The 17,623-nt window shown below is 36.2% G+C and overlaps 1 protein-coding gene across 6 annotated transcripts in view; it reads left to right on the plus strand.

Annotated features, from left to right (window-relative positions):
- The window catches only part of EXOC6 (exocyst complex component 6), an 82,121-nt gene that overhangs the window by 14,655 nt on the left and 49,843 nt on the right, over positions 1-17,623 (plus strand). For all 6 annotated transcript variants that reach the window (XM_052676733.1, XM_052676734.1, XM_052676731.1 and 3 more), the window contains exons 2-12: positions 3,038-3,209; positions 4,524-4,571; positions 4,674-4,764; positions 5,677-5,722; positions 12,392-12,596; positions 13,406-13,561; positions 14,488-14,556; positions 15,319-15,402; positions 15,496-15,542; positions 15,905-16,025; positions 17,345-17,416. In XM_052676733.1, coding sequence (XP_052532693.1) covers positions 3,038-3,209; positions 4,524-4,571; positions 4,674-4,764; positions 5,677-5,722; positions 12,392-12,596; positions 13,406-13,561; positions 14,488-14,556; positions 15,319-15,402; positions 15,496-15,542; positions 15,905-16,025; positions 17,345-17,416 — 1,111 coding nt within the window. The remainder of the gene's footprint in view (positions 1-3,037; positions 3,210-4,523; positions 4,572-4,673; positions 4,765-5,676; positions 5,723-12,391; positions 12,597-13,405; positions 13,562-14,487; positions 14,557-15,318; positions 15,403-15,495; positions 15,543-15,904; positions 16,026-17,344; positions 17,417-17,623) is intronic.

Here is a 17,623-nt window from a genome sequence, read left to right on the forward strand (position 1 = left end):
TATGCTACACTGTATGCAGTTCCAGAATTTGTGTTGTCTGGAGTTATTTGATAACATTTTAAATGCATGAGAAATCTGATAGCAAACTAACTATGTCACTCAGTGTTTCATAAACATGTCTGCCAGTGATGGTAGATTTGACTGTGATGCAAAAGTATCAGGAGTGTTGAACTGCAGCTACTGGAAAGCCCCAGAACACCAGGGAGCAGCTAAATCCAAAGGCACTGCTATGACCACAAGCAGATACTCAGGCAGTACAAACCCAGTGGTGGAGTTCCCCTGGTGGCATCTTTTTACAGTCTTGTTCTCATTTTAGGTATATTTGGCTTGTGGTGTTTTACTACTGTTTTCACTTATGAGTATGTTGAAGAGTGTGAGTACACACTGATACAATTCTACTTTCGTGATAGTGATACTCTTTTTCCACTTTTCTTTGAGAACAGTGTAAGGAGACCTAAACTTGGAGGGAAGTAGCAACAAATAGAGCTTTTTTCTCATTTTGGTTTTGCATCCAGCATAGACATTGTGTGTGGCCCATGCAGGGAGGACTTGTGCATGCATAGTATCTTTGAAGGCTCAGTCGGGTGCCTGTAGTCCTTTCACTCTTTATTTCTGCTCCAGAAATGGCACTCTGGGGCAGGTGGGTGTCCCTCTGTGCCCACCCTGCAGGTTTCAGCACCTATGACCTTTTCTTCTAGCAATGCTCATACAACTAGCTTGTGGTGTTTCAGAGCACTCAACATCAGTTGTCACACCTTTCTCTCATCCCTTCTCCATTCTTCTAAAGGTATAAGTGATACAGCCTACATGTCTCCCGTCATTTCCTGATGCCAACAACTTGCCCAATGAGCTCACTTAACAGGAATACATCTGGCACTTTTCATTACCATAGCCAGTTCTGCTTCCCACTCTGACCAGTGCTTGCCCTTGGTGTGAGTGTTCCTGCTGGCAGCTGGGGTCACTCCTCATCTCCAACCACAGTCCTCATGGCCCAGCTGCTCTGGGCATGCGAGGTGTCTCTTGCAGGCAGCCTGCCAGGCACCACAGGGGGAGATTGCCTGCTTGTCACACTGTGCTCCTTCCAGCTGTCTTATCACACTGCAGTGGCAGAAAGGGTCAGGGGCATTTTCCCCTTTGTGAACCATTTCACAGGTCAGCAGCTGTGCATTTTCCTCTGGTGCACTTAGGAGGAAGGAGCCCACCTTTCAGCACGTTACCCTTATTTTCCTATCATAAGCAAAGGAGGATAATCCATGGCTTTCAGGGATTGATTCATCAGGCATGCAGGAATATTTTACTGTGTGGATTTTATTCTAAGAGAATATTTGTAAGCAAGCAGGCTCTCAGGAACTGGCTTTCTTCCTTTGCTGTGGGGGACAGCTTGTTGCCTTCCTTACTTCTCCAGTTTCAATTCCTTCTCTCAGTATATTTCCCAAGGTCAAAAGGAACTAAAAAAGCATCAAGAATGTAGTTAGGAGTGTTTTAATCTTCTGTGAAAAGTCAGGTGCTTACCAGGCACTCTGCCATAGTGTTGTTGAGCAGGCACTGATGACCCAGACTGGCAGAACTCAGCTGTCTGTTTGGAACAGAGGATCTTGAAGACTGTGGGAAGTCAAACTTCTGTGAGAAGGTAGAAAAGAAAGTGCTTTCATAGAATTGTAGATCATAGAATCACAGAATGGCTTAGGTTGGAGGGGACCTTAAGGATCACACAGTTCCAATCCCTGTGCCATGGGTTGGGTGCCACCCTCCAGATCAAACTGCCCAGCACCCCATCTGACCCAGATTTTGTGCCTCCGGGGATGGGGTGTTCACAGCTTCTCTGGGCAGCCTGTGCCAGCACCTCACCATCCTCTGAGTGAAAAATTTCTTTCTAACGTCTAAGCAAAACCTCTCCTCTTTTACTTGATAGCCATTCTACTTGTCTTATCAATATCAGACTGTAATAAGTCAGTCTCTCCTATCTGTAAACTCCCCTCAAGTACTGGAAGGCTACAAGAAGCCCTCCAAGCCTTCCCTTCTCCAAGCTAAACAAATCTAACTCCCTCAACCTTTCTTCATAGGAGAGGTACTCCAGCCCTCTGGCCATCTTTGTGGCCCTCTTCTGGACCTGCTCCAACACTCTGTAGCCTTTCCATATTTGGAGCTCCAGGCCTGGATGTCTTTCCCTCTGCTCAGCAGTTCTGGGGGCTTTGGCTCACTGTTCTCTGGCTCTTAAACTTCAGACCAAAGTCTGATACAGACAGCATCAACTCCATTGGAACTTCAGCCTCCTTTTCCTCTGTCTTCTGATTTCAATTTATTTATTTTTAAACAGCTTTGCCTTACAGATTTATGGAGAAATCTTTGTAATAATGGAGGAGATTAGAGGCTAAAAAAACGCAATTTCAAGATTTTCACGCTCCTGTTTTTTATTTAATTATTGAACGCTCCCTGTCCAGAGAGACTTTGTACCTTTGATTTCCCATGCAGTTCTCTCTATCTCTCTCTTTGCCCTTGGGCATGTTTGGGGTGCTGGAGGAGGGTGGTACAGAGGCTGCTCCGAGAGCAGACAGGCCTGGCTCTGGCAACTGCTCTGGACGTTTTGGCTGGGGGCATCTGACATGGATGCAGTTGGATAACTCTGCTCTTAGAAGTGTTAGATTTGTACATTTGCACTTTCTTATATTTAGGGAAAAGTGGAATTTGTTAGAAAAGCGATCCATGCCATTTGAGGTGGTCAGAGAAACAATCTTTTGTATCTGTGTTTGAGCAGTAGGGCATAAACAACAGACCAGTGAGGCTCAGGTCAACCATGATGTAACTGGTTAAGCACCTGGATTAATGCCGTAAGGGCTGGGTTCAGTTCTCAGTTTTGTACTACCTCTTTGTTTTAATGCTGATTTTGGTGGAGTGCATCACAAATAATGGTACCATAACATCAATCTTGCATGCTGTTACTTTTTTTTCTAAGAGAGTTTTCAATAAAGATTCTTGCGTACTGCATTTAAGTGATGGGGAGGAAGTAAACTTTGATTTTCTTATTTGTATTTAACAGGTCTGTATATGATGACCAACCAAATGCACATCAGAGGTTTATGGAAAAACTGGATGCCTGCATACGTAACCATGACAGGGAGATAGAGAAGATGTGCAATTTTCACCATCAGGGCTTTGTGGATGCTATCACAGAACTTCTTAAAGTTAGAGCTGATGCAGAAAAATTAAAGGTAAGGAGCTAGTTTGTCAGGGTTTTATATTATTGCCTTTGAATTAAAAAAAAAAAAAAAAAAAAAAAAAAGGAGGAACTCAACTTTTCTACTGAAGAAATAAGAGTTTTCATGACCTATCACAAACATTCTGTTATTTGAAACCTTTTTAAAAGTGGAATTTGTAGGATTTATGATGAATACTGTTTTGTCTGAGGCAGTAATGCATTTATTTTAAAGTTAAATATTTTATTAGATCTAATTCTCATTTTCTCATGCACTTTCAGAAAATGGTAGCAAAATAGTTTTGTGGTTTCTAGAGGCTTTCTCACATGGCAACAAGTAGCAAAGTATTGGCAAAACCATAATTTCTTATGTAGGTCTGCTTTTTCTAATCACGTGTTTACATGTCGGACCTTAGAAAGTTTCAAATTTTGATTAGAATAGTAAGACGACTGCAATTATCCCTGAAAAATATGTTCTATTTACATTGTAAATGAGTAGGAGAGTAGGTGGAGTTAGTAGTTTTCTTTAGAAACAAGAACTAAGATTTACTCACAAATCAGAATGCATTATAGTGAATTATGAGATCCGTCCCTTTTAGCTCTCTTTACACTTTTGAGAGCAAAATATGCACACCAGACAGAAAGAGTATAGTTCATCAGAGGTTATGATTAGAAGAGCATTATATAAAGGATATTCAGATAACAAGAGACCAAATACAGCGTCAATGAGGTCATTGAGCATCTTTGTTCAGAAATTAATGAGATTTTTAATAAACTAGAATGTGCTTCCTTATTATGATGACCTAATGAGTCACTTACTATGTGGGAAAATCTGAGGTCGAGCTTTGCCTGCACCTGCAGCATTAAAATGTTGCTGTGGTTTGGAGATTTCCACGTTTGATGTTAATCAACCACCCAGTGTTTGCATTCAGCAAAGTATGAATGTTTAATTACCATAAAATGCAATCACCATTTCTTACAGACAATGAATGGCCCATAGAGCTCATTGAGGTTATCAAAAAGGGACCAGTGGTCAATTGGGTCAATGATTTGAATTGTTTGACAGACCTGCAGAAACAAGGAAAGTTCAAAAATCCCAAGTAAATTTGAGAAGTTTGCCACAGAATCTGTTAGAAAGAACTGTCATAAGTAATTGAAGTTAACGAAAGCCCTTTGCGATCAAAAGTTCAAGTTCAAGCTGTAGAGTTAATTTGAATTTGCATTTCTTTGTTCCAAGTTTCTCATGAAGCATGATCTGATTACAAGGGTGAGCAGTCACATCAGGGCAATATATGCATATTTGTCTAACAAAGGTGAAATTATTTTTAAGGTCCAAGTTACTGATACCAACCGAAGGCTTCAGGATGCTGGGAAAGAGGTGAGAAAATGGTGCTTCCTATATGGGCATTATGAATATTTGTAGCAAATCAAATGTGTTTGCATAATTTAATTGTAATTTTCTGTTAAAAAAACCTCCAAGGTGATAGCCCAAACAGAGGAAATCATCCGATGTAGAGTTCAGCAAAGGAATATTACAACAGTTGTGGAAAAACTACAGTTATGTCTTCCAGGTGAGTGACAGATGGCTAAAGATGGTTGCAAATAATAATAGTAACAAAAAAATAAGTCATGGTGGCTAAAATACAAAAGAATTTTATTTTTTAAGTAGTGGCCCTGTAAAAACCAGTGTAGCAAAAGTATTGTGATGTTTTGGAAAGATGTCCACATATAGATTCTGTGACTTTACAGTATTTGACATTGGGAAATTTTGCCACTTTTTGAAAAAACATTGTGAAAGATATAAATAGTGCAAATGAAGTATCTACATGTACTTTTAATTGTAGTCATACTTTTAATTTGCTAAACAATAAATTTGTTCCTTATTTTTTTAAACTATTTGAATTCTGCAAAAGTTATGAATTTTTCTGTTTGGACATTGTACTTTGTTTCAGTTCAGGTTCATTGCAGTCTTTTATTATAAAGCGTAAAGGCTCCAAATAACATTTCAGAAAAGTGATATTGTGGGATTGCACACAGCTCTATAAGGATTTTCTGCTTGTAGGACTTGAGGATATGGTACTGCGGATTTGAGAATTTTTTTTGTAAAGTCTTGCTGACTTATTCTGATTACAGTAGAGGGTTCTATTGTCATTTAGTGGTAACAGATCGTAGACTTGTGAAATAGATAAAGTAGTGGTAAGTGAATAAGTATGCTTGAAATATTGTCTACTGTTCTATTTAATCTTAGTTATTTTTTCTTTTAAAAGCTATTATGAGGTCAGTTCCTTTTTCTTTCTCTTACCTGCGTTCTAGAATCTTTTTTCTTCGTAGTTTTATCACATTACCATTGTAGAAGGAAATGAATTAGACAAATTTAGCATACCCTTTTTCATGGTTTATTTTGTTCTTTTCAGTTATATTTCCTTTTTTATTAACTAAAACCACAATAAGATGCATGGGTTAATCTGCTTGTTTTTATGCAGTGCTGGAAATGTACAGCAAACTAAAAGAACAGATGAAAGTGAAAAGGTGAGTGAATTTATTTTTATTAGCAAAATACGCCTTCTGTAAATAAACTGATAGATTATCAAAAACTGGTGTAGACAAATAAATGTAAAAGTCCTATCATATAGACTTACATTCTTCATAATACCTGGTCTGTTTCAAGAATGCCATTCCATTACAAGTGAACAAATAGTGTACTAAATATAAGAACTTCTAAAAGCTTACTGATTGCTATGGAAAATAATGGTTAGTTGAATAGCATTAAATGCAGTGACAATATGATTATGTGAAACGTGAAGCAAAATGGGTTTTAGGTTTGCTTTTTTAAAAAAAAAATATTTGAGACAATTTAAGATGTGATAACAAGACCCTTAGGGAATAGAGATCTTTACATAATACATTAATATCTGCTTAGTCTGTCATAATATATTTGAATCAAATTTATAAACCAAGGGAAAAGGACATTTCACTCCATATATGTTTCTTCAGACTTGTCTGATATATTTACACAGATCTTTTGTGTATGTGAGACTATGGGAAGGACATGGAGAAAAAGTGTTGTGTCTTTTCGACTGTCTTAAGGGTAAAAAAAACCAACAAACATTTTGAAAAATAGAACTCTAGAATAATGTTCTTTAATAGGTACTTTCTTCCTCTGTTGTTCACTTTCCTTCTTCTGAGGGAGCCACTCACTGTTGCTGCAGCCCCAGCGTTCCCAGTTCTCTCTGAGGCTGCTCTGCTGTCCCTGTCCCCCAGGGGCTGCTGCTGCAGCATTGTGTATCTTATGCACACCCACCTCAGCAGCGCCACAACTTTCTTCTTCCTGCTTTATACAGGATCGTGTCCACCTTACCCGCAGCTGCTTTTCATGCAGCCTCCGACGCTGATTGCTCTTTCTCTTCCCTGCTGTACTTGTGATCGCTGTCATCATGTATCTGTGTGCCTGGCACCACTGCAGGAAGCTCCCACTAATTCTGTCTGGACCTAACTTTCTCCATTTGGAACTGTCTGTGCATAGTCAGATGTGTATATTCTAGACAACAATATAAAATTGCTTTTTGACTTTATGTCTGCATTTCTCTTATCTGGATTTCTATTATATGAATATCCAACACCTCTTGCCATAAAGCTGGACATCTGAAAATCCTAAACAACAGCTGCCATGCAAGAGCAAATCAGCTCTAAAGCCTGGGTGCAGACATGTCCAAAACACATCAGGTATACCATACACTGCTGATCAAGCAGAGCTGCAGCAAATGTGTTGTATCTTCTGCACTAGTGGGTGTGCTACATGGTACTTGTGTACGTGTGCTATCTGGGAGGCTTTTGCAGAAATATCAGTGCTTCAACAAAAATTTGAACCTGTGCTTTTGCATTACAATCAGAACTTGCTGATGGGAACCAGTTTGGTAGATCTCATCAACTTGACTGCTCTACACTGCTTCCTCTGAACAGGACACTGACACGGCAGTAGTTTAATGTAGCTGGCAGTGTGCTGTAGCAGTGTTCTTGGAGCACCTGAGAAGAAATATGTGAACAGTCCAGTGTCCCAGCTACTCTGCTCAGAGATTGTAGTGCAGAGTATGCTGTCTGAGCTGCACCACTTCCCACTTCCTTCCTGGTCTGCAGAATCTGCTACATTTTGCGTGTTGTTGATGTGGAAATGCTGGGATGAGAGTCTACATTCTGCCATTCCCTTCTTCTGTCAGACAAGGCAAATAACATTCTGGCCAGTAAGAGATGTTATAGTTCCTAACATCATCATGAAAGATCACCTGGTGAGATAAAATAGCAGATGGCTCTTAGTGCTTTGACTCCATGTTCTCTAATAGGTTTGTAGTCTACTGTTGGTTCATGGGATTTTTGAAAAAATTATCAGTACTCTTTCAATCTAAATTTCCATTCTTTAGGAGGTAAAGATCTGATAGTTTTCCCATGGAAGGAGTTGCTTGCCGGACAGGAAATCTTAAATGTTACAAGTCAAGTGATGGTGTACTGAATTAAAGGGTTTAGATGTGTCATTGTCATACCATAAAAAGATCTAAGGGAAAGGGGAGATGCTGTAGCTTTGATGTACCATACCTTGAAGTCACACAAAATACAGAAAGTTTAGGTTCTGCTGCAGGCTACTGCTACAGCTCAAGTATCTCTTTCATTAGTTATACTACACTTACAGCTTGGCCTGTGACTTACAATTCCTATAATATTAGCTAGAGGTGGATATTTCACGGCACTTGCGATTAGTTCAAATGGTAATTTACTTGTGGCTTACCAAGCAACAAGTCCAAAGGATGAATGCATTTTGGTCTTTATCATTAAGTGATTCTGCAGGGGCAAGGACATCCAGAACACCCCTCATAGCTGATATGTGCAAGTACAAAGAATTTAAAAACTGACCTTCTTAATCTTTGCTGTGATGCTTTCTTGGAACAACTGGGGATATGAGCATTTATAACACCTGTCAAAACAAAATGGTGGGAGAGTTTATTTTGCACAAAGATCGTTTTTCTCATAAACTTTCAGTGAGGTTTGTTAATGCAGCTAAGCTTTCATATGTACTTATTTAAAAATAAATAAATAAATCTCTTTTTGTTTGTGTTTGTTTTGTTTTGCAGCCTTTTAGTAATAACTTCATTATTCCACTCTTTAAATCTTTCGCTGTGAATAAAACTAACATTTCTTATGTTTAAAAAAGTGAACAAGAAAGCATGGATGCTCTACACTTTTGGGGGTAGTTATTTTATGGTAAAGATTAGGATTCTGTTTTCTCAAAGACAGCCAGATTAATAAGATAATGTGGGGTTTGGCATCTGGAATATATTCTTTTTTATGGAGACAGAAAGAAGATCTACTGAGGAGTCCAAAAAGCTATCGATTGGTAGAAACTTTTGGTCTCTGCCAACATGGGTTATGTTTGAACTGATGACCTAGAGGTGAAAGGCTCTGTATCCTATTTATCTGTTTCCTGAGCCATGCATAACACAAGTTGACAAGAACTATAGTTGTGAGAGAAAATAATTGACGAATCTGCTCTAAACAGACACAATTGGCTGGAAAGATTTATGAAGGGTTTAAAGTCTTAGATGAGGAAGCACAAGGGAGAGGCCTAGTTTCTCCACTGCTCTCCTAAAGACCTGTTGAGATTATTATGTATTTCGGCAGTACTTTCTCCATCTTTAGTTTTAAGTCAGAGATAAGATCACCATGCTTCATGCAGCTCTCTTGACATGGCTACTGTATTTGGGTTTGGTTATATGTATCTGTAGAAATATCCCAGCTTCTTCAGGAGACTGTAGATCAACAGTCTAATTGGGAGTTATTGAAATTGATGGCTTTGCAGGTCTTCTTTCACACAAAACAAACAAACAAAACATAGAGAAACTGTTGAATTGTAAAGGCAACTGTAAGTAAAAAAATTGTGCGATGATTTGTTTTCATTTGCAATTTCTCTTCAGCATCTGTGTGAATTTGACTCTTTCACAGTATTAGTGAAAAATTCTAGTTGAACTCCCTCAAATTTGTCTTGTTTTGATAGGGAACAGAAAGTGTTTAATATTTACTCAGTGGAAATGTAATAAGCAGAGATATATGGTATTTGTCTGAGAGGGAAGCAGAGAAGTCAGAAAACATTTTTTTTTCTTTGTAAACTAAGTTTCTTTCCTTAAAATTTAAATGAGAATTTCAAGGTTTTTTTTTTTTTTTTTTTTTTTAAATCTAGCAGGGAATTTTAGTACATAAATATGCATTTCTTTATGTTATCGTGCATGTAAATGCTTTCTGCTTAATAAAATTCATGGCATTTGAGTTGTTCCTGTCCTGTACAGCTTTATTTCTCTAGTTTAACCTGGAGCTTTGTTAAGTAAGTTACAGTATTTCTTTTAACTGCCTTCAAATGAAATTCCATGATAAATCTCATAAGTTCTCTGTCATTTAAAATATAACTTGCTTTATGTGCACTGGTAATAATTCAAAGTTATAATTGTTTTCTTTTTCTTTTGGATCATACAAAACACTAATATTAATCTTCTGATTTTGTTTGCTTATTTTTTCCTGCCCTGCTTCATGCTGGCTTTAGAAGTTTCCTCTTTTATAGAGAACATGTTAGTATAGGTCAATCTATCCTACAGTATTCTGGTCTTGATGACAAGATGAATCAGTTCTGTACAATCTTTTATCTTATGAACTCTATTGGTGTTTCAGATTTCTGTTTTCAGTTTCTGAGCTTATAATATAAAATCTACGTTGGAGAATGTTTTCTTAAAAGATTATGCCAGAAGAATAGACAAGGGACTGGTATATTTGTATGACAGAAATAACAGAAATAATTCCTTAAATTGTTCGTATAGGCAATCTTCACATTCATATGATAGATAATATATGATATAATAATATTATTGTCAAAACTTAATTCAAAACATTGAATTAAGTCTGTGGAATGTTTTTAAAGCAAAATATACAACTACATCATTGCTTGAAATTATATGCCAATTTTTTTTTTTTTGCTTAAATCCTGACTTACAGGTGACCTTCAAATTAATAAGATTTCAGTGCTTTATCAGAACAGATGTTAAAAGGGCAAGGTCCTGAGCTCCATATATATATAATTAGTAAGGGACTCTAGAATGGATTTTAAATGGATTATGTTAATTCTCATCTTAGAAACAGCAGTCAAAAACCTTCCAGATGAGCCAATAGTGTTCTGATAAGCTGATCTGTATAATTTAAATACAAACCTTTTATACAATTTTGATGCTGTTACGGTTTTATTTCCCAGAAGTCTCACCATGTGGGCCCCTTGGTCATTTGCGAGTTAAAAAAAAAAACAACAACAAAACACAAAACCACACACACAACCCCCCCCAGACCCTTTCTTATCTGCAACATTCCTATTGCCTTATGTATGTTTTATATAAACCAAGTATATAATAAACAAAAGCTGCTAATTTACACTTGAAACCTCTTTATTTGCAGTCTTCTGAAAGCAGTTGTGTTCTGGAATAAAAGAGAAGGCTTTTCCCATACTCTGGCTATGCTGAATTGCTAGCTTAGTTTAGAAATACTTTTATTGAGAAAATCTTAAAAAAATAACAATAATAATTAAGAAATGCTTTTATTTGAGAATAGAACATTAAGTTGCAACTGAGTTATTACCAATTTGCTATTTCTTGTTGACAGAAGAGAACCATCAGCTTGAATTTTATTTCAGTTGGAACATGTTTGCCTACTATACCTACAGAGTAATAGTAAGAAGCACCAGGACTGAAAAGGACACTTACAGTTTTTCTTGAACATTTTCAAGAGACTTTGCACATGCTCTGTTTTCCATTTTCAAAATAATTCAGTAATTTTGCATTTCTGATTGTGTAGGAATTCAAGAAAGAGAAAGAGCCAAGGCTGTAATATGAAAAGCTAAAAACGGGATAAGGATTTTGCCCTGTATTTGTGGAAAGATTTGGAACTGAACAGGAAGTTGACAGTCTCATATCAGTTTCTCTTTTTCCCATTCATTGATTCACCTTAATCTGTTACGATAGACAAAAAAAAAAAAAACCAAACAAAAAAAAACCACCAACAAAAAAAAAAAACAGGCATTTTTCTAAGCCTCCCAGACTGAATGGCTGGTGAGAATACTGTGTAATTACATCTACAAATAATTGCTGTCCTATTCACAGTTAACCTCTTTCCTGCACATCTCTTTAAAATGTTGTCATCACAGTTTTGATGATCATGGCTCATGGAAACAGGTATTGCCTTTTTAGTTTAGTTGTTTATTTCAAAATTAGTACACTTCTATTTTGCTTAATTTTTTTCAATAAATTTTCACAGTCAGAAGCTGATGTGACGCTTGAAAATGATATAGAGAGAGCTATTGATTCCACGAATGGGCATGATTCAGAGCTCCTTGTGGTGCTCATCTCTCCACTAAAGAGGAAGCATAGGAGAACCAAATTCCATCTGCAAATTTTCCCCCAAATCAGTTGGAAGCATCAAAACTTTACTTACGTCCTACAGGCCTAAAGTCAATAAATAGTTCTAATAAGTATTGGCCCAGAACACCTGTAAAAGAGAACTGAAACTGAAGACCAGAAAGGAACTGTAGTAAAAGATAGGGTTGATGTCAGTATTTGGAAGATCTGTGTTCTCAAAATTGCATTTATTTAGTATTCTTATTGAAGAAATAAGATGACAGGTTACTGATTCAATGGGTATTGTGCTATGTATGATATAGTTGTAAATCCGATTGTTCCTTTAGTTTAAATTTAACATTTTTTGGAAAGGACTTTTTCATTTGGTTGTCATCTATGTTGCATTTTTGTAATAGCAGTACATCTCCCAGACATTTTTGCAGCAATGATGTAGAAATCAGAACAAGAACCTGAGATATTTTACTAGATTTTTCATCCCGTGATTTTGAGTTTGTGATACCTTTGTTAATATGACAAAAGTCATTTGTAATGCTTTTTCATCAGAACTTGACTGAGTCACTCTGACAGCTCACTGTTTTTTATTTTCCCAAAATAAACATTGTACTGATGACCTTTTGTTTCACATTGTTCATTTGACTAATATTAATTTCAGTAATTTCGTTAGATGCCTATTGATTGTTTATATTATATTGATATATGTAACAAAGAATGTATTTTATTTAAATTTGATAAGAAAGCTATGTAATTTGATTTAATCTCTTTGTAGATATTACTCTGCTTTGAAGACAATGGAACAACTAGAAAATCTGTATCTTCCCAGAGTTAGCCAATATCGATTTTGCCAAATAATGATGGAAAATCTTCCAAAACTACGTGAAGAAATAAAAGAAATTTCTATGTCAGATCTGAAGGATTTCTTAGAGAGTATTAGAAAGCATTCTGACAGAATTGGGGAAACTGCAATGAAGCAGGTAAGCCTACATACCAGGATGATTTCAGCCCCATTGCCTACTGAAAACTGACCTAAAGCTTCAAATATTCTTCAAGAACTTCGTTAATTAGCATAGTTTATGATATTTCTTTATTACTAGATTGAGTATTACTAATGAATGCTGCAGCTTTCTTGGCTGCAGCAAGTAAAATTTTGATTTGATTTTACTGTTGGACTGCCTCATTTTCTTCTAAAGTTTTTAGAATTTTGTTTTGTCTTTCAGAAAAAAAATTCTTGTAAAATGCAGAGCTGATGAGTATAAATGAAACTTAAGTGTGTCTCTCAACAAGACTACTGGACGTTGTATTGTCCCATGCCAGCCCTGTGCATCCCAATCACAAAATAATACTATGCTAACTTGGTGCGTTTCTTTCAGCAATGTGTACAATACAATGCATTTGAATGCATTTGACTTCTGCAGCTGTCTGTTCACTGGGGCTTAATTGAAGACAGAAAACAAATAGCTGGCAAATTCTGTTTTGATAACTGTACTTGAGTATTAATTATGTACTTGCAGGTTATTATTGGGAAAATTACAGATAACTTTTACATTTTTTTCTGTTGCATTCTGGGGATTAGGGAAGAATTATGCAAAAAGAAGCTGTTGAATTTGTTTGTCATCCCAAATCAATTGAGGGCAAAACCATCAGAGTGGGCTGAGAGCAAACAGCTTGCAATTAACACTGATTTGCGTTCTATACAACCACCTCTTTTTCATGACATAGCATATATTTATAAGTAATGAAATTTGGATTATATCCCTCTTAATTGGTGCTACTTTCAAAACAGGCACAACAGCAGAAAACCTTTAGTACCACTCTTCAGAAGCATAATAATGTAAACTACAGTCGGAATATGCATTTAGGTAGAAGCAGAATTTTGGACTCTAAGAATGAAATGACATTGAAGCGAACGCTTGAAGAAGATGATGATCATGATGAAGAGGTAGCCTTTTACTAAATCTTATTTAAAGTGAATTTTGCAGTTTTATTGAACAAAGCTTGCAGTGTGCTGTCTGTAGATGGAATAATATAGATGGAATAAGAAGAGAGCATCTTCAATGGACAATGCCCAGATCTTTATTTTAGGAGGAAAACAAAGTGCAAAATATTAATTTCATTAATGCTAAAATAGAGTGTCAAGTTTGGAGCCATTCAGTTGAATAGAGTATGTAATTATTCAACTGAATTCAACTTGTAATTATTCAGTTGCAAGTTCAGGAATTCAGTTGCAAGTTACATAATACACTACCTGCCCACTGCAAACTGTATGTGGTGCCCTGGAATATTCCTCTGTTGCTAAAGTGGGTGTTTCTTTGTTGTGAACCTTAGCTTGTGTTAGCAGTCTTTCAGCTACTGAATATTCACTATCCATAGATTAAATAAACTAGCAAATATTTAGATATTTGTATTTGGTGCTCTGAAAACACGGTGAATAGAATGTTTTTGCAACAGAAATGCAATCTAATACTGTAAGGCAGAGAGAGGAGGGAGCTTTGTGATAGAACTGTTTTTCCTAAAGTTGCTGGGCAAAGGACCTGATGCAGTTGCTCTTGAAGTCATTAATGCAAGCTCCTTCCACTTTCTACCAAAGTAACAGGTTTTTTTAGCCATAAAATCTGTCAACATAGTTAATTTTGCTGACCTTAATTTGGTCTTGCTTTTGTCTTCAATCCCAGTGTATTTCCATATTCATTTTAATCTTAAATTTATCAGTCTATTAACCAAATCGTGCAGTTTTAAAGTTGATGACACAAGGCAATTCCTTTAAAGTAAGATAATTTATCAAGTATTTATTAAGTGGGCAAGTTCTGTTGGTAATATATCAACAGATTATGAGTTTTAAGCTTTATAACTTTTTCCTGTCCACAGGTATTAACTGCTCAAGATCTTGTGGATTTTTCTCCAGTCTATAGATGTTTGCACATCTACTCAGTTTTGGTATGTATTAAGGTGGCTTTAAAAAGATCTTTTCTGAGTTGAATGTCCCTTATTTTATTTCTCCAATACATACAGAATAAGTATCAGGTAGATGAGTCAGTGTAGCACTGATTTCAAGTGGACAGATGGTTTCTACTGAATGGTCATCCTAATGAGATGGCCAGGATGTCACTTGAATTCCTTGCAATGTAATCATTAGGCATAGAAGGGTGTTGTATTTCAAGGGCTGTGGTAGGAGAAAAATCCAAATCATTAGTCTTTGTATTTAACAATTCCAAAGGGAAGAAGTGAATATTAAATAAATTGTTTATTTTTCTCCAGTGTTTATTTTTCTCCAGCAAAGCTCTTGCAAGCATTGTTCAAGTGTATCATATAAACACAGAAATGCTGTTGTAACTTTGCAGTGCAGTCAGTTTCTTGACTAACCTGAAGATGCATTTTAAGACACAGTTTCAGCTGTAGAACAATAGAGAACATGCCTTATGCATGAACATAAATATTTATTCCAATGCATAATATTGTATGACAATATGTAGATGTGAGCAACATTTTTCTATATATATTTTTCTCTTTTAAATACATATATGTAATCTGAATATTTTATGCATTTTAAACTTCATTAATGTCAGCAAGAAGTCTGTGAGAAACAAATGCATAATATGTGTCTTAATTTAAAACAGATTATTTTACACTTAGGTTAATAAGTGATTTTTAATACTGAGAGAATGACCTTGTTTTAACTACTTTTGTCTTTTTTTTTAGGGTGATGGAGAAATATTTGAAAATTACTACAGAAAGCAAAGAAGGAAACAAGCGAGACTAGTTCTGCAGCCACAATCAAGCATGGTAACCAATACTTTACTTTCTACACAGACTTAGATTGTACCTAATACTTAGTGGTATTTTTATTCCTAAACTTATTTTCTTTTTCACTGCAAGCATGAAACAGTAGAAGGCTATAGAAGATACTTCAGTCAAATTGTAGGGTAAGTTTCCTAAATGGAGATTTACTTCGATTTTACTGTACTGATTCTTAATTCATCCTTTATTCTCCCATTGTCCAAACACTTTCCTTAGTTTCTGCATAAATGATGTGGGTGTTGGTAGCTGTATCTGAGCATTCACATCCTACCATTACAGTACCCCAAAAAGACCGTCGGATAACTTGGGCTCCAGCTAGCATAAAGCAAGTTTTTCTCATTTTGACTTCGTACTGGGCAGAGCTGATCCAAATCTACCCAAGTGTCAGGGCTCCAATAGGGAAGGGCTTGACTATACTTGTCTCTTAATATTAGAGCAAATTCTACTCTTTCACTGAAAACTTATTTGAAGGATTGCTTTGTTCTAGTTTCTTTGTAGTAGAAGACCATATTTTACATGTAACCCAAGGACTGGTAACTAGAACTTATACTGATGAACTCTGGAACATGGCCCTTTCAAAGATCATTGCTGTTCTGAGAACACACTCGGTAAGTGAGAAGATTCATCAGTACTTCAGTTTAAATCCTTTTACTTAAAAGCTCTGAGTATTTAAAACTGAGATGATGACAAAGTGAAAAATTAAACCTCTCTGGTGTTTTCTTTTCCTTGTGATTAAAAATTGCTCAGATTTGGGAGGGAGCCTGCCAAGCTTTTGTTGTTCCTGACAGTATCAGGCTGTGATCCACAGCCATGGGCTATTTGCATAATCCTCCACTGATTTACAACTCACTGGGTCTTCCAAACTTCTCTTAGTCCAGCAGTTTAGAATATGCAGAGTTAATCTGCTGTTATTATTGCAATCCTTCCTCATTAGTCTCAACTGACCTCTTCATTAGATCAGATTGAATAGTTCAGCGCTGAAAGCACCACCAGGAAATAGTTCCTAATTATCATTCCAAATGCTGTGTTTCCAAAATAAACTCTACCAGCAAAACCCTCCAAGCTACCTCTTCAATGCTATGGTAGTAGTATGTTTATGTTCTAGTAAAGATATTAGAAAAAATTTCATGATGTTAGAATGTAATTCTCTATCATTTGAGTATTTCAGTTTATTCAAAGTGCATCTTCTGAAGTTACATTTCAACTCTAGCTCAAATGGTGCTGCTTGATATTTCTTATTCCTCTGTGGCAACCTGTGGAATATTGCTATTTGCTGAGAATGCCTGCAAGTTGCTTCAGAACTTACCAGGCTGGTTGAGCATAATTTTTGCTATCAGAAAATGTTGAAGAATTTTACCTTTCTCCTTCTGATGTTTGCAAGTAGCAGTTACATATTTAACATGTAATATCTTACAACTCATGTATATGTAGAAAAGAATGGGGAAGAATTCAAATTGCAACTGTAGTTTTATCACAGGAACTTTACACATCAGTGTTACGTCAGATGTACTAATGCTTTTTAATTCTAGTTAGACCCAGGCTTGGTGTTCAAAAGAATGTCCTGTCGAAATCTGTGATGTTGGTTTAGCAGAGTATTTTGATGTGTGCTTATATGCCATTAAAATAAATGTAATTTGTCAGTTTTTAATCTCAGTACAACACTAACATTTATTCTATCTCATGTTTTAGTTTAGTTTTTTTCTGAGCTTTTATGTTAGTGGTAGTTCATATAAGAAATTAAACAAATACTTTAATGTAACTGCACTGCATTGAAGGTAAGTGAGTCTAAGCTGTTTTAACCAAGGCAGTCAGCCAGGGACACAGGTAAGGCTGGAGAGTTCAACCCTCCTTCTGTGCTAATGTTCTTTGAAAACATACGGCCAGTATTTTGAATAATTTTAACAAAACCAGAATTTCTCGCTTTCAGTCATATTGCAATGATCCTGACCTTGTTCTGGAACTGAAGAATCTCATTGTGGTATTTGCTGATACTTTACAGGTAGGTATTATATTTGCAATTCAACTGAAATTCATAGAGCCAAATTTGAACTTTAGGTGAGTACAATGTTTTGGTTCCCCCTGATGTCATATATATAAGTCAAGAGTAAAATTACAGAATAATGATTTAAATAATAAAGATGTCTGTACTTTATGCCCTTTTAGCCCCTTTTCACTATTACCAACTGAATGTATGTATTTTGGGTGA

The sequence above is a fragment of the Tympanuchus pallidicinctus genome, unplaced genomic scaffold (genome assembly GCF_026119805.1).
Source record: "Tympanuchus pallidicinctus isolate F22 unplaced genomic scaffold, pur_lepc_1.0 scaffold16, whole genome shotgun sequence".
Lineage (NCBI taxonomy): Eukaryota > Metazoa > Chordata > Aves > Galliformes > Phasianidae > Tympanuchus > Tympanuchus pallidicinctus.